The 25,897-nt window shown below is 44.4% G+C and overlaps 4 protein-coding genes and 1 long non-coding RNA gene across 8 annotated transcripts; 1 reads left to right on the plus strand and 4 right to left on the minus strand.

The window, feature by feature from the left end:
- Positions 1 to 5: 5 nt before the first annotated feature.
- On the minus strand, positions 6 to 21,739 carry parp14rs1 (poly(ADP-ribose) polymerase family member 14-related sequence 1). Its single transcript, XM_057050823.1, is given in 21 exon segments — positions 6 to 649; positions 751 to 925; positions 1,002 to 1,138; positions 1,208 to 1,679; positions 1,682 to 1,806; positions 1,886 to 2,092; positions 2,186 to 2,362; positions 4,262 to 4,324; positions 4,417 to 4,563; positions 4,675 to 4,723; positions 4,852 to 5,073; positions 5,225 to 5,449; positions 5,547 to 6,543; positions 6,545 to 7,298; positions 7,301 to 7,443; positions 19,476 to 19,836; positions 19,943 to 20,167; positions 20,277 to 20,546; positions 20,625 to 20,655; positions 20,777 to 20,877; positions 21,487 to 21,739. Coding segments are annotated over 21 exon segments (5,334 nt in total). The 5' UTR covers positions 21,656 to 21,739; the 3' UTR covers positions 6 to 365.
- On the minus strand, positions 7,577 to 11,625 carry LOC130535775 (uncharacterized). 2 transcript variants are annotated; one of them, XR_008953201.1, is made up of 7 exons: positions 11,371 to 11,625; positions 11,137 to 11,199; positions 11,015 to 11,062; positions 8,419 to 8,519; positions 8,267 to 8,297; positions 7,919 to 8,188; positions 7,577 to 7,809 (listed from the first exon to the last, which is right to left on the minus strand). It is a non-coding gene; the product is annotated as an uncharacterized LOC130535775 (long non-coding RNA). The 2 variants fall into 2 exon arrangements; XR_008953200.1 differs by having other exon boundaries at positions 11,137 to 11,623.
- Positions 10,252 to 25,885, plus strand: parp9 (poly(ADP-ribose) polymerase family member 9). Of its 3 annotated transcripts, none has more exons than XM_057050886.1 (8): positions 10,252 to 10,343; positions 22,528 to 23,410; positions 23,580 to 23,795; positions 23,882 to 24,097; positions 24,222 to 24,282; positions 24,431 to 24,900; positions 25,012 to 25,171; positions 25,250 to 25,885. In XM_057050886.1, the coding sequence occupies exons 2-8, from the start codon at positions 22,541 to 22,543 to the stop codon at positions 25,522 to 25,524; spliced, it is 2,268 nt and encodes a 755-aa protein (XP_056906866.1). In that variant the 5' UTR covers positions 10,252 to 10,343; positions 22,528 to 22,540; the 3' UTR covers positions 25,525 to 25,885. The 3 variants fall into 3 exon arrangements, with proteins under 3 accessions (XP_056906866.1, XP_056906855.1, XP_056906874.1); XM_057050875.1 differs by lacking the exon at positions 10,252 to 10,343 and adding an exon at positions 21,699 to 21,839; XM_057050894.1 differs by lacking the exon at positions 10,252 to 10,343 and adding an exon at positions 21,699 to 21,839 and having other exon boundaries at positions 24,434 to 24,900.
- Positions 12,588 to 13,438, minus strand: LOC130535763 (extended synaptotagmin-3-like). Its single transcript, XM_057051029.1, has 2 exons — positions 13,015 to 13,438; positions 12,588 to 12,921 (listed from the first exon to the last, which is right to left on the minus strand). Exons 1-2 carry the CDS (start codon positions 13,351 to 13,353, stop codon positions 12,889 to 12,891), a joined length of 372 nt encoding a protein of 123 aa, XP_056907009.1. The 5' UTR covers positions 13,354 to 13,438; the 3' UTR covers positions 12,588 to 12,888.
- Positions 13,884 to 15,232, minus strand: LOC130535754 (protein mono-ADP-ribosyltransferase PARP15-like). The gene is given in 5 exon segments (XM_057051016.1): positions 13,884 to 14,295; positions 14,298 to 14,519; positions 14,621 to 14,794; positions 14,871 to 15,007; positions 15,077 to 15,232. Coding segments are annotated over 3 exon segments (399 nt in total). The 5' UTR covers positions 14,739 to 14,794; positions 14,871 to 15,007; positions 15,077 to 15,232; the 3' UTR covers positions 13,884 to 14,236.
- Positions 25,886 to 25,897: the final 12 nt, after the last annotated feature.

Raw genomic sequence — 25,897 nt, forward strand, 5'->3', positions numbered from 1 at the left:
CAGACTTGAGTAAGTTTCAGTTTTATTTCAAGTTCCTCATGCTTTTATAATCCAAAAAATCACACAATTAATGGCAGCAGGAATTTCCAAAATGCTACCCAGCAAATAGGCACCAAACATTAGTTTTTGCATCTCTTCGCAAATTTTTTGGATAATCAGCATATGTAGTTTACAAGATGATACTGTTTGATTTTATATGGTGGAAAACAATCATACCATTCAGAGCTTCACTAAGCCAGGAAGTAAAGCTATACAACTGTGATATACATCAATAGAAATAATATTAATTAATAATTACCTAAAAACATTTGGAAGACCATAAAAATCCAGAAGTTGTGTGTTTTATGATTGTATAAGGCAATAGATTATTTGAATTTAATTAAGTATTCAGGATAGGCTTGGTTGTCATGGAAGATCACAAAAATTTGAGGATTGGCCTGGTTGTCCACAGCACTGTCAAACAGCTCAACAGAGTTGGAGGTCTTTTGCGGCGGGGCCACCATGCCTTGCTGTCCACGGGTGTGATCGCCCGTCAGCACCCGACAAAGGTACATGTGCTTGTCACCATTCTGATTGGGCTTGGAGTAGGTGTCATTCGCCGAGTACTTAGCATTGACAGCAAAGTACGTCCCGTTACCATAATGAGCAGCTAAAGAGGCAGCAGACAGTGCAGGAGTTAGTTTTTGAGATGCTTGCTGTGTATTTATTTCAAAATTTCAGATCTAGCAAAAGCCTTTTGGATGACCTCACCGTTCTTCCCAGCGTAACTCCTGTTAAAGCCGTGTGAATTGATGGTGGCTATAGTCTCCTCACTGGTGCCGTGAAAGAGATTCCGCTCATTGTTCTGATGCCCATTCTTCTGCTCCATGTTCCGTTTCTTAATCTGCAGAGTCTTCCACACTAACGGGTTCTGGATGCGCTCAATCTTAAGGACAGAAACGTTAGTTATTACAGTTGAGTCGTCGAAAAACACTTGACCTCTCAAACACTCAGTAGCCTACCGAAATAATGGTCCGCCCGCATGTGGCCTGGAACTTTCTCTCGACTTGTTTGTACTCTTCACTCCCTGCTGCAAGGGTGACAGTGTGGCACGATGTGTTGGCCGGCATCACGTCCCAGTGATTGGGTATGTCTTCATCTGTTGACACAAATCATCAATCGACCTGATCTGGAATCGCTTCATGGCACACAAAAAGGTGTAAGATACCTTTGCCAGCGCGCCTTATCTGTAGGCTGTTGCCCTGCTTATCAGTAGCTGGTCCACTTGGCATTTGAACCGTGTAGAGTTGCCCTTGGATGGTAATGTCAACACTCGATACATTGGTTAGACGCGCTTCCTCCAGCTCATAGTTGGCAGTGGAGTCAAAATTCTGGAACCCATTTCCCTGCTGGTACTGCCAGGCTGCCATGCTCTCTGCCAGCTTCATCTTCACCTTCAGGTCCTCCCGTTCCCTCGCTTTTCCCAGCATCTCCAGGATTTCATTGGTGGCTTTTAGTACGTCGTTGCCAAGCCCTTCGATGGTGAGTGACGGCGTGCCCTTCTGGCTTTCATCCATTATCCTCACATTCAAGGTCGTCTGGATGTCAGTCAGGCGCTGGTGGTCCGCTTGAGAGAGGCTGCGGATGGCCTTGTTTGCAATGGTGTTGGTAGAACGCTCTTTGGATATCAGGTCGTTGATATCTTCTTCTTAGCGGAGTCCACAGCAGCCTGTGATTTGCCACAGATGTGAAAGCAAACAGCTTCCACCTCCACGCTTTTGATGAAACCACCTTCTTTTTGTGGCTTGTCTGCACTGCTAGAGAACGCTACAGAAGAAAGATAAGGATGAGTCCTGTGACCTTGAAGAGATTCCAACCTCAACATTATTGCCTGTGTGGTTCTTACCTTTGATTTTAGACATAAACCAGGGTCCTACTTTTGTAGCACTGGCTTCTCTTTGCTGCATGCTAGTGTAGAAATCATTCAGCATTGGTGGCTGGAAAACGACTATCCGGACTGTGTTCAGAGTAGTAGAACTGTTCTGGCTCAGTTCATCGATCACGGCATCAAACATGGCATCTGCCACCTCGGTTGCTTTAATATTGCCCTGACCTAAAATACACACACATGACCGAGGTGATGATACCCAGAGTCAACCTGCACCCACCGGGGTGAAGCCCAAAACATCCTGCTGATGAATCTCACCTGTACCGATGGCAGGAAATGAAACAGAAGTGTACGAGTTTGCCACACACATCTGGAGTGCAGATTTCACAACTTTGGAGATCAGGAAAGCCTTGGTCGGCCCAGTCACGTGCACGATCTTCTTACACTGCAGGTTTCCCGGTTGGGTCATTATTATGCCTGCGTTTGGGCTGGCAGCTGGAGCAGAATGTGGATTGATTCATTAAAAATTCCCAGGAATTGAAATAATTAGCATGTGCTGTGCTGCTGTAACGTTCTCAGACCCTCTTAAATGTGTCAAATTTGTAATGTCGCTGACTGCTAAAACTGAAAAAATTCAATATTCACTCATCCTCACTTGCAGGTTCCAATATCTAAGTTTATCTTTTTCTCTTTATATACAGTAAAGAACATGAAAAGGTTCCATAAAGTAAATTAACACTAGTAAATTGTCACAGCTGCGCGCAATCTCACCCGTGAGTCGCTTCGCCCCGCTGGCCTGTTGTGCATCAGGACACTAATAAGCCAGATCGTTATTCGTGTTCAGATGACTTTCCAGCATTTTCCTGTTTGCCTGCCTGCCCGGTTCCGACCTTGCTTGTTCCTGACCATTCTGTTTTGCCTGCTCCCCGGTAAACCCTGTCTGCCTTCTGCTCGATCTCGACCTTGCCCGTCCCCGACTATTCTATCCTGCTCGCTCCCCCGTGAATCCTGCCTGTTGCCTGTTTCTGACAATAATGCGGTGTTCAGTCAAACTCTGGTGTTGCATTTGGGTTCTCGTCTGGTCCGTGACAGTACGATCTGGCCAACAATGAACCCAGAACCCGGTGACGGAAAGTGTGACCCGCTGCGAAAGTGTGACACGCCGCGGCGGCGAATGAGCAGGCGTTCGCGGCACTTTCCGGACAGCTCGGCCGGCTGTCAGCCCGCCTGGAACCGGCGGTGCCCACTGCTTCCCCCCTACCAGCGTCAGCTCCTGTAATTCTGCAGCAGGGCCCCGAACCTCGGGTTGGCGAACCCGAGCGCTACGAGGGTAATCCGGAGTCCTGCGACGCCTTCGTGGTGAATTGCTCCCTGCTTTTTTCCCTGCAGCCCCGTACGTTCACTACTGAGGCCGCCAAGGTAGCATACACCATTTCACATCTCACTGGACGGGCATGGCTCTGGGGAGCGGCCGAGTGGGAGCGTCAATCGGAGGCCTGCTCCACTTTCTCCGCTTTCGCTGCTGAGCTCTGCAAGGAGTTCGGGCAGGGGAACTCTCGGTCCTCTGCAAGACGTCGACTGCTGGCGGTCCGTCAGGGAGAGAGGTCTGTGTCTGATTACTCAATTGACTTCCGCACCCTGGCCAGCCAAAGCCAGTGGAGCCCCGCCGCGTTAGTGGACACTTTCCTGCACGGATTAGCAGCCCACATTAAGGACGCAATGGTGGCCTACAATGTCCCCAGCTCGCTGGATGGGGCCATTGACTTAGCAATCCGGGTGGACCTGAGGGTTCAGGCTTGTCGGCGGGAGAGAGCCCACCACTTGGTTCGCATACGGGAGGACAACGAGTGGAAGACAGTGTTCAACACCCCGGCCGGCCACTACAAGTACCTTGTAATGCCCTTTGGATTGACCAACGCACCGGCCATCTTTCAGGCCTTAGTTAACGACGTACTCCGGGACATGTTAGACCGGTTTGTCTTTGTCTACCTGGACGACATCTTGATCTTTTCGAAAGGACTCGAAAGATGTGCGGCCAGTACTACAGCGGCTACTGGACAACCGGCTGTTCGTAAAAGCCGAGAAGTGCCAGTTCCACGCCCCGTCGGTGTCCTTCCTAGGCTTCATCATTGCGCCAGGGAACATCCAGATGGACCCGGAGAAGGTCTCGGCGGTTGTGGACTGGCCGCGCCCCGAGTACCGCAAGCAGCTACAGCGATTCCTGGGGTTCGCTACTCGCGCTTCATTCGAAATTATAGCTCTGCAGCAGGCCCACTCACGTCGCTTACTAGCAGCAAGACTGTTTCTGACAATAAATTGGTGTTCAGTCAAACTCTGGTGTCGCATTTGGGTTCTCGTCTGGTCCGTGACAGTAAATACTGTAAACATTCTTACCAAGCTTTTGGCATTCATCTTCAACTGCCTGACCAGCTGCTTTCAGAATAGCCTTAGACACTCCTACAAAAGGAGTGAATATCTTGCGTTATTGCTATTGTTATTACACATATTACGTAGCATATCAAACTGGTGTAACGCTAGCTTGATTTAACCTGTCTTGAGAGAAAATGTGTTGTTGGAGGAGTTTACGATGACGTCGGTGGTCTCTTTGGTTATGTCCCCCGTGACTGCCTGGATAGTCACGCTGCCTATTTTGGTTTCATACATGCCCGAACTTGAGACGATTTTAGAGAAGTGACCTGAAATACAAAAATTAAATCCAATAATGTTAAAATTAGGAAACAGTCTAATTCTAAGCATTGATATTAGAAATGAAAAATACTATATACCTCAAATACTGAAATGCCTACCTGAACCTGTGTCCTTGGAGAATTTTTTCTTCAGTTCTGCAGTAAACGCCTGAAGATGGATACAAAGTTTAGAGTTGTTTCTTAATATTCTCACAACTAAGAAAGCCGTACAGGTAATGTTCATTGATTTCAATGATTTAAAACCTGCAGCATGGAACAAAAGTGCATCCTCTTTACCTGCTGAGTTTCTGTGTCTCCAGAGTACAGGATGATTGTCACCTCCGCCAGTCTTTTAGTCTGTCTCTTGCTACTAAATTTTAAGATTTCATCATACAGCATTTGGGCTGCCAGGTCTTTCGGGAAGCCGAGTCCTCCGGTCCCGATGGAGGGGAACGATATTGATGTCATCCCGCTGTCCTCTGCCTTCTTTAGGCAATCCCTGAAAATTCCACCTAAGGCCTGGAAACCGGAGCATTAAATGTTGCTTCATTTACGAATAAAACAATCTCAACAGTTGAAGTCCAAACGTTTTAAAGTTAACCATTTTGAGGCCTCACTTTAGAGTGAGACAAACTACCGTAAAGACAAATCCTAAACGGCACAGCTCTACCTTCTCTGCTTGAGCATCGTACGAGGCAGGCGTGACTGCGTGATAGACGAACATGCTCTTCAGCTGGCATCCCTCAGTCACGATGATCTCTCCTAAGGTTCCACTTGAGTTTTGGGCCTTTAAAAAGTCCTGAAGTTGCGGACCAGCCGCGTGAAGAAGGGCCCTTGAAAGGGCTCCTCGGTTCAGATCCAGATCATTAAACACAGAATTCACGGTCACGTCCGTCTGGAAATGCGTTAAATGAAATGGAGACTTTCAAATTCTGAGAAAAGAAGCAAAGAATATAGGACCGTTTCAAATAAAGAACGCTATTATTAATTACCGTGGCATCTTCAATATTCCCTACAACAAGAGTTATGTTCAAGCCCTCTTTGGTCTGCACTTGACCCAAACAGTTTGGGTTGGATGGAGTTTGATTCCCTGCTGAAGTACTGGTGGTTGTAGAGGGCAGGTTTGGTGAGGAAGAGGAGGCCTGAGGGGCACAGTGGTCTTTGAACTGCTCTCTGACAGCTGCCGCCATCTTTGCAACATTTTCATCGCAGGTGTCCACAAAATGAACCCTCTTCAACACAACGTCGTTGTGCCTCTCATCAAAGTACTCCCTCACGGCTGTGATGATGGGGTCTACGCTCAACTTTAACAGAAAGCCTGAGGTAATGCTGAGAGCGGGCAGGGCCACGGACACACAACCCTTCTTTTCGGCAAGTTCTAAGCTGCCTTTAATGGCTTTTTTCAACTGTGCCACTCTCTTCACAAATATTATTTGACCTCCATCTAACTCAGGTGCCACTGCATGGATGATGTTCCTGCAGCAAAGCTGGCCCCCGGCAGCAGTTATGACATTATCTCCAGGCTTGAGTCGTCCTTTCAAATGGATTAAGCGGTCACAATCTTCCTGCAACTGGGGGCCTGCAGCCTTGAGGAGCGCTCGTTGAAGACCGCTGGTAAATCTGAAATCCGGATTAGCATAGCTCACAACCGCATGCACCGGGTAGCTGCAAATATCTGCCTTGCAGACGAATATTTCAGTTCCATCCACGGTCTGAAGCTGACACAGGGCCTTGGGTACGTTGGTGGGCTTACCCTGCCCACTGGTGCCGTCCACGAGTTCAACCAGGCAACCGGTTGCATTGAAAAGCAAGTTCATACTGTCAAGATTCTGAAACAACTTCTTGGCTCCAGGGACTGAAACTACATAAGTTTCAAAGATGAGAGAAGAAACCAGCTTTTCCACCAGACTCTTGCTCTTCAGAACATCAGCTCTTGAGCCACTTAGACATATGGCCTCATATTTGTAAGACAAAGCTACTTTGTCTTGGTTTCTCCATGTGAGACTTGTCAAAGGCTTTAATGTGTTTCAAAATGATGTCCGGTTTGATCGCCACCGTTTCCTCAACATGAGCGTTCTGTTTTAAAAAGTCTTCAAGCTCCCTGCTAACATTTATGACAACAGCCTTGTGTCCAGAAACTACAACCTGTTGATCCTTAATGCGGATCCGAATTCTGCTGGCTAGCTTATTGTTAGCATTCTCTGCTTGACGGACGTATTCATCCCATTCTGGTGTTTTAAGGACGTTACTGTCTTCAACATCCACATACTGAGACATCAGCAGTTTTCCCAGATGGTCTTCAGCATCTACAAGAGCCCCGTCGGTAACAGCGACTAACTGCAGAGTGTTTCCACTAATCTTAAGTGCTGCATTAATTCCATGAGATCTGAGAAACATATCTGTAAGTTTTTCTTCTTGCTCCTCTTTGAGCAATTCAAGCACAAAGGGATCCATGTCTAATTTCTGGTATTTTAATTCTGACATTCTATTAAATATAAGTATTTGTACTTCCACAATCTCTTCCATCAAACCTGTGACTATTAAATCTGGACTATCGTTCCTATTTGATATTTCCAGTTCTGGGTACACACTGAGCAGCTCTTCCTTCACTCCACCTTGAAAGAGAATGGTGAGAAGTGCTGGGGGCATTTTGACAGTTTCGGTTTTGCTCAACTTCTGTCTCTGCACGCGTTTACTGATCTTGTTCATGGCTTCATAAAGACTTTGCTCCACTCCCTCAACAACATCCACAGGCCCGCCACTGATATGACTCCTTTGGCTTTATCCACAGGCAACAACACCACACCCCACAGCCTCAGACAGCCACAGCTTCCACCAGAAGCCTCTGCCTCCCCCTCCCGCCTTGATTCTGGAGAAAGATTTAAACACCTGAACTTTGAAACAGATTGCACAAAAGTGGCCTCCACATTTCCCCCCACTGGTTGTATGGATAATGGTTGGCGTTCTTATGCTGTTCGTCGCGTCGGCTGGGCTCAAGCACACTTGGATCTCTTTTTCATCAGGTGTGCTTCCTCTTCAAGATGTTCTGAGCAGCTGCAAGGTGAAAATTACAATCACATTTCAGAATTAAACCTCTAAAAATTGCTGTGATGATCGCTCCTATGTGTCTCTTTTCACCGATGTTTTCTGCACCTTCAACAAGAACTTGGTGTGTGACCTCTAGAAGCTGGACCGATAATCCCATTTTTATGAACCTATCGTTTTGAGGGCATCTTGCCACGAAATCGGAGGCTTCTGTGATGGAAGTGACAAAAGTAGAAGCTCATTACGCAACCGTACATTCAGGAAGAAAAGCAGTTAAAAGTCAGGCATGCAAAAGAATTAATCCTGGCATGTAAAGTACCTTTTCCACTCTGGAAAGTCACCACAGCTGAAGTCATGTCAGGGAGGAATTCAAAACTGAAGACTGGATTTTTGGAGTCACCATCTTTCAAAATGTTGCGCACCAGCAACTTCAAAAAATTCTGATTATTCTCTGGAATATTTGCCAAAAGAGCCGAGGTGGGGCAGGCCGCTTCGGCCGCTGGCTCGTCATTTCCACCCCCGGCGTGTGCCTGACCTTCGGGCGCAGGGACGCACTCCTCCCTTTTCGCCTGGTTGTCACCGATCTCTGCTGTTAATTAGACACAAACAAGCTTTGAGACAAGAATCACAGGATGACACACATATGAGTTTATTTTCAGTTAGTTACATTTCACTGCGACTGCGTGAGATGAGGTTGCCTGGAAGTGAAGGAAAATAAAAGAAAATGTGTTAATGATTTTATTGTGGAATCAGTTTTGCACTGTACATGTCCCAGAAAGATAGATAGATCATTTTATATTGACGTAATTGTGCACGTACCTGCACTGTGGCCTCGTTTGTGAGTAGACGCACTGTCATCTTCAGGACACACTTGTCCACAGTGATCTCATGCGACCCTTTCTCCAACACACCTTTCTGATCTGTGAGTGGTTATAAAAATGAGATTACTCTCATGTGGGATAAACGTTTAATGCCCCACTCCAGTGACGTGCGGTCAGGGGAGGGAGGTGAGGCAGTGCCTCCCCTGACCAAAAAAAGAAAAAAGAAAGTGTACATAAATAAATATTAATATTTTCCACTGATATGTGTTAAAATGCATTTGGAGTATGACTACACATTTCTGCCATTTTATTGAGAAAAAATTGCCGAATTTGAGTTTTTCCGATCAAATCCAGGGCAGAAACCCTGGGTGAGGCAGAGGCGAATTGTGCCTCACGTCTGACTGCATGATCCAATACAAACTGGGTTGCATGACGTGTGCCAGTTTTTGTTCCTCAGCATATCACTAGTATGAACTTTACAGAAATAGTCGTTATACACCATGACTTTCTGCAGTCTATGTAACGTCTTTTATGCATGTGTGAGAGAACTATTCCTGCTGATCGCACAATAAAGTGCAGAGAAAAGTCAGCAGGTGACTTAGGCAGTACTCTGCCTCAACTCGAGGGGGCGTACGCGAGCTGACAGGTGCTTTCTCGCTGCAGTGTTCTAATAGGCACCAATTGAAGCACCAGAATTTAAAGTTTGAAAAATAACAGAAATTAAATTTGTGCTGCACACATCTCTGCACTTTAATTTGTTTGCAGAATATATGAATTTCTTCAAACACAAGATGGCTGCTCTATCCATAGCTATAAGAGGAAGTTCTTTATAGGACAAATATGTTCCTGTGTAAATGTTTGTGTTGGTTTGTCAGTGTAACTGAAAGAGGAATGCTGATGGGATATGAAGCATTATCAGTAGTTATATGCTGTTGGAAAAATGGTGAAATAAGATGCTTTTTTCAGTTCTTACAATCCTAAATCTGACTCTTGAGGAGTCAGTGCCTCACCAGCCATGAACCTCACCGCACGTTACTGCCCCACTCCATCCCTCACATCAACTTTCATCCTTGGCCTTCTGTATGTCGGCAACAGAAATGGGTGGATATATCAAATCCACTTCCTTATTGTGCTTTAGCCTTACTTTCTATTTCTAGGGGAATTCCAGGAGTGGAAAGGCCGCTCCAGTTTTGAGTTTACCGGATGTTAACACTGAAGAGTGTGTGTGTGTGTGTGTGTGTGTGTGTGTGTGTGTGTGTGTGTGTGTGTGTGTGTGTGTGTGTGCGTCTGTGTTAGGGTTAGACAAAATTTAGAAAAATGTTAGGTTCAGGTTGGTTTGTGTTGCGTTGTACAAATCAAATCACGATAAACAGAGAGCAAAGAAAGGACATCACTTGTTTGCAGCGGAAGTGTGGGCCTGTTGTGGTCTATTTATCGAAATCAAAATAAAAGTACAATTATGATCACAAAATCGCAAAAATAAACTATGCCCCGAAACTTAATTCTTATTCATATACCTATTATACATCCTAAACATAAAACAGGGTCTACTTTTTCAGCCCAAACTCACCCTGCTCTCTGCGGAAGCGTAACACAGCCGTCCTGTCTCCCTCTTTATAATCCACCTCACACTCACCACCATTTGACTTTTTGCTCTGAAAGTACCTCAGTAACTTATTTTTAAGCCGACATATGTTGTTTTCTTCGAGCTCCACCAGCAGATCGTGGGAGACTTCCATCGTTGCGGTTCGTCGTCTGATTTCGGAGTCGTGGTTTACTTTCACTTTTGTTTCCGGAACACGGAAATGGTTTTTATGTGCGCCGTTTTGTAAAGAAAGGGTTGAGTCTCCATGCGTTTAGGTTATCCCAGCGTTTCTAATCACACATTACTTGATTACTTTTATTAAGTTTAACGAAGGGACGGTAAGTGTCACATCCCAGCACCTTTTTTACCCCCCTGCTGTTTAGTCTTTGTAATTCGTGTGCCGTTTCGTACTGAATCATTGTCACGCAACCGTCTTCTTTTTTCTTAGCTAAAGTTGTTACTATCTTGATGTTTTAATTAGCGCCATTCTCGAAAAGCGACTATAATCAGTCAGCTACTCCTAGTCGCACCAAATTACATAAGTTTTGTATTTTATTCTTGATGTAATGTCGGTTTGCGTCACTAAAAAATAGAGCAGGTCACTTGAAGTAGCAAATGGTTCATTGTTAGTTTTACTTTCTGTTTTGGCCTACGCTTGTAGTGCATTTGCACATATTTCTAAAGGGTGGGCTAGTAGCACCTAAAAATTGTTTATTATAAAGTGATCGTAACCCATTCTGTGTCTTTTATGAATTTTAGAAACATATTCTACCATGTCTACTTGACTGTATCTCGGTAAATGACTTTTACACACTGTTTTGCTCAAACAACTGTATTTTAGTTTGTCTCTGGTTTATTTGCCTGCAGGTTTGCAGGTTTTAACTCAACCCCAACATATAAGGCCTTACATGGGGTCCCTCAGGGTCCCCGAGATTAGATCAACTCCTTGGAGGCACCTGCTGTGGATCAAATCACAAGCTTCATTTCTGTGTGTGTGGGTTGATTTTACCTGGCCTTCTTTTTGTTCCTTCTGCTTGTGGATTTCATCCTGGTCTTTCTGGAAGCACACACAAGACCCCACATCAGCACATCATCTGCCCGCCTCAGTGGGCCCGCTACGACGTCACCTACCGGCACGTTTGAAGCGCTGTCCAGATAAACCGCCAGCATTGCACAGGCGAGACCGTCTGAAGACTGAAAAACAAGAGGCGACCACATTCTATCACGCAGAAATCATTCCAGTCTTTCAATATTTATGACCTTGGAATGCAGATAAGCATAAAGAGTTGGCGAGTTTGGCGCCAAAGGAACCAAATTTGTTTGTTTACGACGCGGACATTTGATTTTAAAGAGTAAAAGGTTCACCTCTGTCAGCAGGCTGGGATCAGTATTGAGGGAAAGCCACTGGAGCTTTAGGTGGACTTCTCCACAGGGGACCCCCTCCAGCTCAAACCACTGCAGCAGGTCACATCAAGAGCGTTTCATCAACATCAACATGAGCCGTTCGCTGTGTTTCCACACTGAAATCAAAGCTCACCTTGTCCATTTCTTTCTCCTGCTTCACATCTCCAAAGTCTAGATTAAATCTAAAATGAAAGAGTTGTTTCCTGAAAACTGAGAAACTTTTTTATTTGTCGGTTCTCTAGAGCAGGGGTGGGGAACCCTCGGCCTCCGGGCCTTATACGGCCTACGAGACCATTTCTACCGGTCCGCAACGAAATAAGATTTTTATATTTTATATGTGCACTTATACAGTGGGACCGTTCGCTAAACTCCGAGAGCGCGAGAGGAGTAGCAGCGGTAGTATTTTTGCCTTTCGTATCCTGAAATTTCTTTCGTAACAAGAGGAAATATTTTCCCGTTTTCTGAGATAAAACAGACGGTTATGTTATGTCCGAGTCAAGGTCAGGGTCAGTGAACACAGCATGTGATGTACGTAGTGGGCTGGACTGATTGACACGGACGAAAAATGCATAGCGAAACACGCTAAACTGACGGGTTGAAAGGACCGATGAGTTTGGATAAAATTAACGCTCTTCGCCGGAGTTTGGAGGCTCAACAAGCAGCTTTCACACGACCATGTACCGACAGAGAGAATATTACGCGTGCAAGTTTTGTGGTGAGTGAATTAATAGCCACGAAGCTGAAACCTCACGAAGGAGAGTTCGTGAACGTGCCTCGTAGCCGCCGCTGAGGCGCTCGCGCCGGACAAAGTAATATTGTTTCAAAGTGTGATTTTTTTTCGTGAATAACTACTTAACTAAGACATATATTGCTATGATTCCAGTGGCTAACGGTATGTTTTTATGGTCAAGGAATCTAAATATGTAGTCAAAGTATATGTGGGACTAATATTTATGGTGGAAATCACAATATGCCAGGAATGCTTGGCATATTGTGCGCTCTCCGAGTGCTTTCTAGTTGTTATTATTATTGTCTTTATCTTTCTTTTAATTTATTTTCTTGATTATCTTGTTGTATTGCAGTTTTTGTGAGTAGAGGCCTCGAACAGGCCCTTACGGGTCTCTTGCCTCAACTCTGCACCTCTTTTTTTTATTGTTTTGTATGATCATGGAAACATATTTTACTTGTTTGTCATTTTATTCTATTTTCTTGGTGATTTCATATGCATGTGTGTTAAATAAATAATTAAAACTCAAATGCAGCAATCATGAGACTTAGTAACACAGTGGTTATATAGGTTTTTTTGTCTTTTTTTCTTTGCATCCATAGGTATGTGTTCGTAATAGTATGGCCCTCGGAGGACTTTATAAAAATTAAAATGGCCCTCGATATGAAAAAGGTTCCCCACCCCTGCTTTACGGCAACAGAAATATCTGCATTTGTAATAATCATGCAAGAAACTGGTCCAACATCTTTCCATCAGAAGCCGAATCGCAGTGCTGCCGGCGTTCCCTGGAGCAAGGCAGCAAAACTTCAGCTTCAGGCCCAGCTCACACACACACACACACACACACACCCCACCCCAAACAATGGTTCCGTACACACCCACGAAGCCATCTGAAGGGCGCTTCGCAGCTCCTTGTGGACCACCTGCGATTCATTGTCGACGAACTCGATGGCGGTTCCGATTCTGCTGTCTTTCCACTGGCGATTCTTCTTCCACCAGGTGACCATGACCATGCAGAGCAGAACCCAGCTGACACTGAAGCCCAGGTACCCGGACAGGTACACGGGGTACAGCAGGAACGCGGCTCTCCCGAAGTACATGAGCAGCTCCATCAACAATCTGTTGACGGCGGAGGGGCTCAGCTTCTCAAAACTTCCGCATTGAACTTCCAAAAAACGGGCGCACCTGAGCTGGAGGGTGGGGAATGCGGCGAACATCCACCCCAGCGAGGAATGTGAGTGTGTGGCGAAGCACCGGCTTATGGTTACCGTCCGCCCGCGTAGTTCAGCAAAATAAAAATAGTAAGAAGATTTCTGTGATTTAGTTTGCTGACGATTTTTATTTTTATTAGTTATTTTTTGAGGAGGGGATCTGTGAGGTTGTGGTGCGCCAACCAAAAGGAAAACTCTTTCCACAGATGCTCTCAGACTGTTTCCGTAGAAAATATGTTTATTATTAGACTTTGTGTATGTTTACTTTTAACACCCCCCCCCCCCCCCGACACAAACACACGCCATAATTGAGTTGTAATTCCACCATATTACCCGCAGGTGGTGCCAGAGGACATATGTGCTTTTGATAAAACTTCTAAGTTTCTTCCTGACCGTTTGGATACCTTAAGAATCTTTTTTGTTTATATTGTTTCTTTAAAGCAGTAATAAACATTGTCCTGCAAGGTATAAATACAACTCTACATGTGATTTGCGTGTTTGTGTTATTTTTTTTAAAGAAAAGATGCAGACTTGAGTAAGTTTCAGTTTTATTTCAAGTTCCTCATGCTTTTGCTCCAAAAAATCACACAATTAATGGCAGCAGGAATTTCCAAAATGCTACCCAGCAAATAGGCACCAAACATTAGTTTTTGCATCTCTTTGCAAAATTTTTGGGTAATCAGCATATGTAGTTTACAAGATGATACTGTTTGATTTTATATGGTGGAAAACAATCATACCATTCAGAGCTTCACTAAGCCAGGAAGTAAAGCTATACACCTGTGATATACATCAATAGAAATAATATTAATTAATAATTACCTAAAAACATTTGGAAGACCATGAAAATCCAGAAGTTGTGTGTTTTATGATTGTATAAGGCAATAGATTATTTGAATTTAATTAAGTATTCAGGATAGGCTTGGTTGTCAGAGAAGATCACAAAATTTGAGGATTGGCCTGGTCGTCCACAGTACTGTCAAACAACTCAACAGAGTTGGAGGTCTTTTGCGGCGGGGCCACCATGCCTTTCTGTCCAAGGGTGTGATCGCCCGTCAGCACCCGACAAAGGTACATGTGCTTGTCACCATTCTGATTGGGCTTGGAGTAGAGGTCCTGCGCCGAGTACTTAGCATTGACAGCAAAGTACGTCCCGTTACCATAACAAGCAGCTAAAGAGGCAGCAGACAGTGCAGGAGTTAGTTTTTGAGATGCTTGCTGTGTATTTATTTCAAAATTTCAGATCTAGCAAAAGCCTTTTGGATGACCTCACCGTTCTTCCCAGCGTAACTCCTGTTAAAGCCGTGTGAATTGATGGTGGCTATAGTCTCCTCACTGGTGCCGTGAAAGAGATTCCGCTCATTGTTCTGATGCCCATTCTTCTGCTCCATGTCCGTTTCTTAATCTGCAGAGTCTTCCACACTAACGGGTTCTGGATGCGCTCAATCTTAAGGACAGAAACGTTAGTTATTACAGTTGAGTCGTCGAAAAACACTTGACCTCTCAAACACTCAGTAGCCTACCGAAATAATGGTCCGCCCGCATGTGGCCTGGAACTTTCTCTCGACTTGTTTGTACTCTTCTCTCCCTGCTGCAAGGGTGACAGTGTGGCACGATGTGTTGGCCGGCATGACGTCCCAGTGATTGGGTATGTCTTCATCTGTTGACACAAATCATCAATCGACCTGATCTGGAATCGCTTCATGGCACACAAAAAGGTGTAAGATACCTTTGTCAGTGCGCCTTATCTGTAGGCTGTTGCCCTGCTTATCAGTAGCTGGTCCACTTGGCATTTGAACCGTGTAGAGTTGCCCTTGGATGGTAATGTCAACACTTGATACATTGTTTACAAGTGCTTCCTCCAGCTCATAGTTGGCAGTGGAGTCAAAACTCTGGAACCCATTTCCCTGCTGGTACTGCCAGGCTGCCACTCTCCCTGCCAGCTTCATCTTCACCTTCAGGTCCTCCCGTTCCCTCGCTTTTCCCAGCATCTCCAGGATTTCATTGGTGGCTTTTAGTACGTCGTTGCCAAGCCCTTCGATGGTGAGTGACGGCGTGCCCTTCTGGCTTTCATCCATTATCTTCACATTCAAGGTCGTCTGGATGTCAGTCAGGCGCTGGTGGTCCGCTTGAGAGAGGCTGCGGATGGCCTTGTTTGTAATGGTGTTGGTAGAACGCTCTTTGGATATCAGGTCGTTGATCTTCTTCTTAGCGGAGTCCACGGCAGCCTGTGATTTGCCACAGATGTGAAAGCAAACAGCTTCCACCTCCACGCTTTTGATGAAACCACCTTCTTTTTGTGGCTTGTCTGCACTGCTAGTGAACAACGCTACAGAAGAAAGATAAGGATGTGACCTTGAAGAAATCCCAACCTCGACATTATTGCCTGTGTGGTTCTTACCTTTGATTTTAGACAACCAGGATGCTGATTTTGTAGCACTGGCTTCTCTTTGCTGCATGCTAGTGTAGAAATCATTCAGCATTGGTGGCTGGAAAACGACTATCCGGACTGTGTTCAGAGTAGTAGAACTGTTCTGGCTCAGTTCATCGATCACGGCATCAAACATGGCATCTGCCACCTCGGTTGCTTTAATATTGCCCTGACCTAAAATACACACACATGACCGAGGTGATGATACCCAGAGTCAGCCTGCACCCACCGGGGTGAAGCACAAAACATCCTGCTGATGAGTCTCACCTGTACCGATGGCAGGAAATGAAACAGAAGTGTACGAGTTTGCCACACACATCTGGAGCGCAGATTTCACAACTTTGGAGATCAGGAAAGCATTGGTATGCCCAGTCACGTGCACGATCTTCTTACACTGCAGGTTTCCCGGTTGGGTCATTATTATGCCTGCGTTTGGGCTGGCAGCTGGAGCAGAATGTGGATTGATTCATGAAAAATTCCCAGGAATTGAAATAATTAGCATGTGCTGTGCTGCTGTAACCTTCTCAGACCCTCTTAAATGTGTCAAATTTGTAATGTTGCTGACTGCTAAAACTAAAAAAATCAATATCATCAACATCACCTGCACTCAGGACAACTTAAAATGCAGTAAAAAGTTCCAAATACAATATCTAAGTTTATCTTTTTCTCTTTAGATACAGTAAACATGAAAAGGTGCCATAAAGTAAATTAACACTCGTAAATACTGTAAACATTCTTACCAAGCTTTTGGCATTCATCTTCAACTGCCTGACCAGCTGCTTTCAGAATAGCCTTTGACACTCCTACAAAGGGAGTGAATATCTTGCGTTATTGCTATTGTTATTACACATATTACGTAGCATATCAAACTGGTGTAACGCTAGTTTGATTTAACCTGTCTTGAGAGAAAATGTGTTGTTGGAGGAGTTTACGATGACGTCGGTGGTCTCTTTGGTTATGTCCCCCGTGACTGCCTGGATAGTCACGCTGCCTATTTTGGTTTCATACATGCCTGAACTTGAGACAATTTTAGAGAAGTGACCTAAAATACAAAAATTAAATCCAATAATGTTAAAATTAGGAAACAGCCTAATTCTAAGCATTGATATTAGAAATGAAACATACTATATACCTAAAATACTGAAATGCCTACCTGAACCTGTGTCCTTGGAGAATTTTTTCTTCAGTTCTGCAGTAAACGCCTGAAGATGGATACAAAGTTAAGAGTTGTTTCTTAATATTCTCACAACTAAGAAAGCCGTACAGGTAATGTTCATTGATTTCAATGATTTAAAACCTGCAGCATGGAACAAAAGTGCATCCTCTTTACCTGCTGAGTTTCTGTGTCTCCAGAGTAAAGGATGATCGTCACCTCCGCCAGTCTTTTAGTCTGTCTCTTGCTACTAAATTTTAAGATTTCATCATACAGCATTTGGGCTGCCAGGTCTTTCGGGAAGCCGAGTCCTCCGGTCCCGATGGAGGGGAACGATATTGATGTCATCCCGCTGTCCTCTGCCTTCTTTAGGCAATCCCTGAAAATTCCACCTAAGGCCTGGAAACCGGAGCATTAAATGTTGCTTCATTTACGAATAAAACAATCTCAAAAGTTGAAGTCCAAACGTTTTAAAGTTAACCATTTTGAGGCCTCACTTTAGAGTGAGACAAACTACCGTAAAGACAAATCCTAAACGGCACAGCTCTACCTGCACTGCTTGAGCATTGTACGAGGCAGGCGTGACTGCGTGATAGACGAACATGCTCTTCAGCTGGCATCCCTCAGTCACGATGATCTCTCCTAAGGTTCCACTTGAGTTTTGGGCCTTTAAAAAGTCCTGAAGTTGCGGACCAGCCGCGTGGAGAAGGGCCCTTGAAAGGGCTCCTCGGTTCAGATCCAGATCATTAAACACAGAATTCACGGTCACGTCTGTCTGGAAATGCGTTAAATGAAATGGAGACTTTCAAATTCTGAGAAAAGAAGCAGAGAATATCGGACCGTTTCAAATAAAGAACGCTATTATTAATTACCGTGGCATCTTCAATATTCCCTACAACAAGAGTTATGTTCAAGCCCTCTTTGGTCTGCACTTGACCCAAACAGTTTGGGTTGGATGGAGTTTGATTCCCTGCTGAAGTACTGGTGGTTGTAGAGGGCAGGTTTGGTGAGGAAGAGGAGGCCTGAGGGGCACAGTGGTCTTTGAACTGCTCTCTGACAGCCGCCACCATCGTTGCAACACTTTTGTCGCAGGTGTCCACAAAATGAACCCTCTTCAACACAATGTCGTTGTGCCTCTCATCAAAGTACTCCCTCACGGCTCTGATGATGGTGCCTACGCTCAACTTGAACAGAAAACCTGAGGTAATGCTGAGAGCGGGCAGGGCCACGGACACACAACCCTTCTTTTCGGCAAGTTCTAAGCTGCCTTTAATGGCTTTTTTCAACTCTGCCACTCTCTTCACACGTATTATTTGACCTCCATCTAACTCAGGTGCCACCGCATGGATGATGTTCCTGCAGCAAAGCTGGCCCCCGGCAGCAGTTATGACATTATCTCCAGGCTTGAGTCGTCCTTTCAAATGGATTAAGCGGTCACAATCTTCCTGCAACTGGGGGCCTGCAGCCTTGAGGAGCGCTCGTTGAAGACTGCTGGTAAATCTGAAATCCGGATTAGCATAGCTCACAACCGCATGCACCGGGTATCTGCAAATATCTGCCTTGCAGACGAATATTTCAGTTCCATCCATGGTCTGAAGCTGGCACAGGGGCTTGGGTACATTGGTGGGCTTACCCTGCCCACTGGTGCCGTCCACGAGTTCAACCAGGCAACCGGTTGCATTAAAAAGCGAGTTCATACTGTCAAGATTCTCAAACATCTTCTTGGCTCCAGGGACAGAAACTTCATAAGTTTCAAAGATGAAAGACGAAACCAGCTTTTCCACCAGACTCTTGCTCTTCAGAACATCAGCTCTTGAGCCACTTAGACATATGGCCTCATATTTGTAAGACAAAGCTACTTTGTCTTGTAGTTTCTCCATGTGAGACTTGTCAAAGGCTTTAATGTGTTTCAAAATGATGTCCGGTTTGATCGCCACCGTTTCCTCAACATGAGCGTTCTGTTTTAAAAAGTCTTCAAGCTCCCTGCTAACATTTATGACAACAGCCTTGTGTCCAGAAACTACAACCTGTTGATCCTTAATGCGGATCCGAATTCTGCTGGCTAGCTTATTGTTAGCATTCTCTGCTTGACGGACGTATTCATCCCATTCTGGTGTTTTAAGGACGTTACTGTCTTCAACATCCACATACTGAGACATCAGCAGTTTTCCCAGATGGTCTTCAGCATCTGCAAGAGCCCCGTCGGTAACAGCGACTAACTGCAGAGTGTTTCCACTAATCTTAAGTGCTGCATTAATTCCATGAGATCTGAGAAACATATCTGTAAGTTTTTCTTCTTGCTCCTCTTTGAGCAATTCAAGCACAAAGGGATCCATGTCTAATTTCTGGTATTTTAATTCTGACATTCTATTAAATATAAATTTTTGTACTTCCTCAATCTCTTCCACCAAACCTGTGACTATTAAATCTGGACTATCGTTCCTTTTTGATATTTTCAGTTCTGGGTACACACTGAGCAGCTCTTCCTTCACTCCACCTTGAAAGAGAATGTTGAGAAGTGCTGGGGGAGAAAGATTTAAACACCTGAACTTTGAAACAGATTGCACAAAAGTGGCCTCCACGTTTTCCCCCCACTGGTTGATAATGGCTTTGGCGTTCTTATGCTGTTTCAGCGTCGGCGCTGGGCTCAAGCACACGGTCGCTCGGTCAAGGTTCACAATGCAGAAGTGCTCCTTCAGGGCGCTGCGGATGCTCTCCGCCGCAGCCTGATTGGAATTTATGTATGTCCAGACAGCACAGTCGATGGCTTTATTGATGGCCTTCGGAAGAGTCAGTCGGGGCTTCTCCTGCCCGTAGAGCGCGGTCCCCAACGATTTGTGAAAGGCAAACACTTGGATCTCTTTTTCATCGATGGTGTGCTTCCTCTTCAAGATGTTCTGAGCAGCTACAAGGTGAAAATTACAATCACATTTCAGAATTGAACCTCTAAAAATTGATGATCGCTCCTATGTGTCAGTGTACGGAGGGCTCAGCCAATCTCAAAATCATACCTTTCTGCTCTTTAAAGGTGATGATGGCGGACTGATCAACTTCATCCACCACAACACTCTCCACCTCCCCACCTGCATTCTCAAAGTACAATGCCAGGAACTCTTCGCCGATGTTTTCTGCACCTTCAACAAGAACTTGGTGTGTGACCTCCAGAAGCTGGACTGATAATCCAATTTTTATGAACCAAGCGTTTTGAGGGCATCTTGCCACGAAATCGGAGGCTTCTGTGATGGAAGTGACAAAAATAGAAGCTCATTACGCAACCGTACATTCAGGAAGAAAAGCAGTTAAAAGTCAGGCATGCAAAAGAATTAATCCTGGCATGTAATGTACCTTTTCCACTCTGGAAAGTCACCACAGCTGAAGTCATGTCAGGGAGGAATTCAAAACTGAAGACTGGATTTTTGGCGTCCCCATCTTTCAAAATGTTGTGCACCAGCAACTTCAAAAAAATCTGAATATTCTCTGGAACATTTGCCAAAAGAGCCGAGGTGGGGCAGGCCGCTTCGGCCGCTGGCTCGTCATTTCCACCCCCGGCGTGTGCCTGACCTTCGGGCGCAGGGACGCACTCCTCCCTTTTCGCCTGGTTGTCACCGATATCTGCTGTTAATTAGACACAAACAAGCTTTGAGACAAGAATCACAGGATGACACACATATGAGTTTATTTTCAGTTAGTTACATTTCACTGCGACTGCGTGAGATGAGGTTGCCTGGAAGTGAAGGAAAATAAAAGAAAATGAGTTAATGATTATATTGTGGAATCAGTTTTGCACTGTACATGTCCCAGAAAGATAGATAGATCATTTTATAGTGATGTAATTGTGCACGTACCTGCACTGTGGCCTCGTTTGTGAGTAGACGCACTGTCATCTTCAGGACACACTTGTCCACAGTGATCTCATGTGACCCTTTCTCCAACACACCTTTCTGATCTGTGAGTGGTTATAAAAATGAGATTACTCTCATGTGGTATAAACGTTTAATGCCCCACTCTATCCCTCACATCAACTTTCGTCCTTGGCCTTCTGTATGTCGGCAACAGAAATGGGTGGATATATCAAATCCACTTCCTTATTGTGCTTTAGCCTTACTTTTTATTTCTCGGGGAAATCCAGGAGAGGAAAGGCACAATTTAATCATAGGCTGATATTTAACTGATGTTAACATTGAAGAATGTGTGTGTGTTTGTGTGTGTATGTGTGTGTGTGCGTGTGTGTTTGTGTACCTGTGTGTCTGTGTGTGTGTGTCTGTGTGTGTTGGGGTTAGACAAAATTTAGAAAAATGTTAGGTTCAGGTTGGTTTGTGTTGCGTTGTACAAATCAAATCACAATAAACAGAGAGCAAAGAAAGGACATCACTTGTTTGCAGCGGTAGTGCGGGTCTGTTGTAATAAAATAAAAAAAAATCGAAATCAAATAAAAGTTACAATTATGATCACAAAATCGCAAAAATAAACTATGCTCCGAAACTTAATTCTTATTCATATACATACTATACATCCTAAACATAAAACAGGCTCTACTTTTTCAGCCCAAACTCACCCTGCTCTCTGCGGAAGCGTAACACAGCCGTCCTGTCTCCCTCTTTATAATCCACCTCACACTCGCCACCATTTGACTTTTTGCTCTGAAAGTACCTCAGTAACTTATTTTTAAGCCGACATATGTTGTTTTCTTCGAGCTCCACCAGCAGATCGTGGGAGACTTCCATCGTTGCGGTTCGTCGTCTGATTTCGGAGTCGTGGTTTACTTTCACTTTTGTTTCCGGAACACGGAAATGGTTTTTATGTGCGCCGTTTTGTAAAGAAAGGGTTGAGTCTCCAGGCGTTTAGGTTATCCCAGCGTTTCTAATCACACATTTCGTGATTACTTTTATTAAGTTTTACGAAGGGACGGTAAGTGTCACATCCCAGCACCTTTTTTACCCCCCTGCTGTTTAGTCTTTGTAATTCGTGTGCCGTTTCGTACTGCGTCATTGTCACGCAACCGTCTTCTTTTTTCTTAGCTAAAGTTGTTATTATCTTGTTATTATCTATCTTGTTTTAATCAGCGCCATTCTCGAAAACCGACTATAGTGTCAGCTACTCCTAGTCGTACCTAATTACATAAGTTTTGTATTTTATTCTTGATGTAATGTCGGTTTGCTTCACTAAACTATAAAGCAGGTCACTTGAAGTAGCAAATGGTTCATTGTTAATTTTACTTTCTATTTTGGCCTGCGCTTGTAGTGCATTTGCACATATTTCTAAAGGGTGGGCTAGTAGCACCTAAAAATTGTTTATTATAAAGTGATCGTAACCCATTCTGTGTCTTTTATGAATTTTAGAAACATATTCTACCATGTCTACTTGATTGTATCTAGGTAAATGACGTTTACATACTGTTTTGCTCCCTCTAGCGGAAGGGAGGCGAACAACACCACACGGAATTTATATATAGAATATATTTATACTATAGAATTCGATTGCGATTACTATAAAATGAATTTTATTCTAATCAGTGAATTGATGTCTGCTGAATCATTGTAGATATTCTTGTTTTATGATGGGTGTTGAGGTGTTTAACTTTAACTATTTTTTGTAGATCTCTGCCAAACATGGCCAGTCCGTTTGATATTCTCCTAGATGGACCTTCATTCACCATTTGGAAAAGTTGTGAATTGTTTCTGAATGATATTCTTCAAAGCAAATTTGGATGTGTGGCCATCGTCAGTGGCACGGCGTCCGAAGGCTACCGGTCCGTTATGCCGATTAAAAAACCAGCCCCCGTCTCGGAAAAGAGGTTCGAGGCGCTCGTTTCAGGGGTGAAGGTGTCGGTCCACAAAGCAGATCTTAGCAATTTCCCTGTGGATGCTGTCGTCAATGCGGCTAATGAAGGCCTTCAACATTTTGGTGGCATTGCTCTGGCTCTCTCTAAAGCCGGAGGTCCCCAAATTCAAGAGGACAGCGATGAATATGTCAGAAAGTTTGGTGTCTTGAAAACAGGCGAGGCGATTGCTCTTCCCGCTGGACTTTTACCATGCAAAGTAATTATCCATGCAGTGGGCCCAAAAATATCACGCCACTCCCCGCCTAATTTCCATCATCCTGCACAGCTCTTGGAGAGTGCTGTTTTGAACAGTCTTAGGACAGCAGAGGAGTGTTGTCTGAAGTCAGTTGCTCTCCCAGCAATAAGCTCTGGACTGTTTGGCTACCCTTTGCCACGGTGTGCCGACAGCATAGTCAGAACTGTCAGATGTTTTTGTGAGAAATCCCAAGTTAAGTATCTAAAGGAAATCCTGCTGGTGAACATCGATGACCGAACTGTGACCGAAATGGAGAAGGCCTGCAAAAGGATTTTTTCTACTCACTCAGCCAGCAGCTCAGCAGGAAACAAGACTGCAAAAACCTACCATAGCTCGACACACACTGTCCAGTTGGGAACTGTCCGGCTGACACTGAAGCAGGGTCAAATTGAAGAGCAGCAGGTAAGAATCAATACTAACTGCTCCCAATATTGGTCTTAGTGCATCATGCTAACGCAAACTTGGCTGACCTTTTTGATGTGCGTACGATGGTGTATTTGTTTAACATTTTCTTATATGATTCATCACTGGGTTTACAGTAAGTCTTTGCTGTATTTTTTAATTGTCTTAGACGGATGTGATTGTTAACACAACAGACAAAGACTGTTGGAACAGTGGTCAAATCTCCCAGGCCATACTGAAGAAAGCTGGCCCGAAGATGGAAGAAGAACTTAAAAGCACCAGGGTTGCTAATGGAAGTATCATCACCACAGGACCCTACAACCTGCATTGTACAGAGGTGTATCACGCGTTGTGCATCTCTAAGTTCAATCACAAAGCGCATCAGGTAGAGTGTAGCTGTATATGGAAGCTTGAATTCCTCCTTTCAGGTTTTTCACCTTTTCTGCCCCTCCATTTATTCTTCCTTTGCAGATTCTTTCAAATGCAGTATCAGAATGTCTGCAGTCGGCGGCCGCAAAGTCGCACCAGTCAATCTCATTTCCCGCCATCGGCACAGGAGGCCTGAACTTTGAGAGGGACGAGGTCGCCCAGATCATGACAACGGCTGTGCTCGAGTTTGCAAAAAATTCTTCGAAGAAGATGGAGGTTTATTTTGTGATATACCCCAGTGATCACAATACATTTAAGGTTTGATGACAGAAATCTTACTTGAGATTTAAAGTCGCTGAGTTGCTGATTTCAATGTGAAGATAAAAAAACAAACTGTGTCATGGGAGAAAACATCTGTCCAGTGATAACTGTCTTCTTCCAGGCTTTTGAAGATCGGATGAGATCTCTCCAGCTAGAGACTTTGAACCCCCCACCCACAAAGGGTATTGTGCTGCTTCCTGTAAACATAATGCAAATCATGCTAATGCTAACCTGTGGCAGACTTTAGTGCCGCTCATAGCTCTGTCTAAGTTCCAAAGGTTTTAGCATCAAAATAGATATCGAATAATTGTGTCAAACTGTGTTTCTCAGCAGTGACTGAGCAGCAAGACGATGGGATGGGAGATTCTACTGCAAAGCTCAGCGTGAGTGGTTCCTCTGAGGAATCAAGACAAGAGGCTTACGCGTGGCTCTCTGACATCCTCATTCATCCCCGGGTGATGAGAGAGATCCAGAACAATTTCATCACTCACTTTGGGGAAGAAGAATATCTGCAGCTTACCAAAATAATCCGCCAAAATAACGTTGCCATCGAGGAGTTTTTAAACCAAGGCGTGGCACGCCTAATTTTGAATGGAGATTTCATTGTAAATGTAGCGGTTGCCTGTTTGGCGGTGGAGAACATGCTTTGTAAGATCCAGAAGGATTTTGTGAACGAGGAGGCGAAGCTGCTCTCAAGTTATACAAATACGAACCTGCAGTATGAACGACGTGAGATTCCCAATCCCAGATCACATTTCTTAGCGACCACCTTCTGGTCTGCAGGCCTGGAGATTGTTAAGGTACAGTATACAAAAATGTTCTGACACTAGCTGTGCTGCTTTCTTTGGTCTTAACCCTCGCGTATGACGAGTTGTTTGCGGGAATTTGTGAAATATTTTTTTTTGTTAAAGATTGAAAGTGTAGAGAATCCTACACTGAGGATGATCTTTGACCTGAAGAAGAACCAAATGAAATCTTTTACAACCGGGAGAATGCTGCAGCGCATCCCTGCACACTTCTGTGATATGGTCAGCCATATCGGATTCCAGGCAGAGTTTGCGCCACCTGATGGTAATGCTTGGCGTGCTGCACTGTTGTCAACGGTGTTGAAAATGGGTTTTAACAGAACTGTTTGACTTCTTACTACAGAACCAGCCCAGGGACAGGGCATCTACTTCACTGGCAAAGTGTCAACAGCCATGAACATCTGGAGTCAGGCAGTTTCTGAATATATATATTTTGTGGAAGCTGATGTGCTGACAGGAAAGTCTGCCCCTGGTAAACCTGACCTGATCCTGCCACCTCCTGTGGATGTAGACCCGCTGGTCCGGTATGACAGTCTGAGTGGAGGAGGTGACATCTCTGTCATATTTACTGGCTATCAAGCTTTGCCCCTTCACATCATCACCTGTAAGAAAACATAATACACAAATACCTGAACATTCTGAGCTAGGAGCACATCCCGCGGTGTTACACAAAACAAAGGAGCAATGCGATTATAAATCAAGGTTAAGTGTTTGAGTAATTATTAATGCAGATAGCAGGACTGCTTCCAATAAGTCACATATATGGGTTATGTTTAATATTTTATTACACAATTTACACACAATTGCACCAGTAGAATTTGTGAAACTAACAGTGTATTTCATTTTTAAGGGGTGAAAGGCTGCATTTGTTATGCATAATACCCTACTACACATAAATGAATGTAATAGAGTACAATCTTTGTTTAAATCAAGCGTACCTGATTTTTCCTTCGAGGACATTAAATTCAAATTTAAATAACATGCCTGCTGT

Source organism: Takifugu flavidus, chromosome 1, assembly GCF_003711565.1.
Source record: "Takifugu flavidus isolate HTHZ2018 chromosome 1, ASM371156v2, whole genome shotgun sequence".
Taxonomy (NCBI): domain Eukaryota; kingdom Metazoa; phylum Chordata; class Actinopteri; order Tetraodontiformes; family Tetraodontidae; genus Takifugu; species Takifugu flavidus.

Bases quoted from the DNA above. Each gene is read 5' to 3' on its own strand.
- LOC130535763 (XM_057051029.1), bottom strand. From the start codon at position 13,353: ATGTTCGCCGCATTCCCCACCCTCCAGCTCAGGTGCGCCCGTTTTTTG. The intron at 12,922-13,014 runs GTGTGTACGGAA...GCCTTGCTCCAG, and splicing joins CCCTTCAGATGGCTTCGTGG to GGAACGCCGGCAGCACTGCG.
- parp9 (XM_057050886.1), top strand. From the start codon at position 22,541: ATGGCCAGTCCGTTTGATATTCTCCTAGATGGACCTTCATTCACCATT. The intron at 23,796-23,881 runs GTAGAGTGTAGC...CTTCCTTTGCAG, and splicing joins TCAATCACAAAGCGCATCAG to ATTCTTTCAAATGCAGTATC. The intron at 25,172-25,249 runs GTAATGCTTGGC...TTCTTACTACAG, and splicing joins AGAGTTTGCGCCACCTGATG to AACCAGCCCAGGGACAGGGC.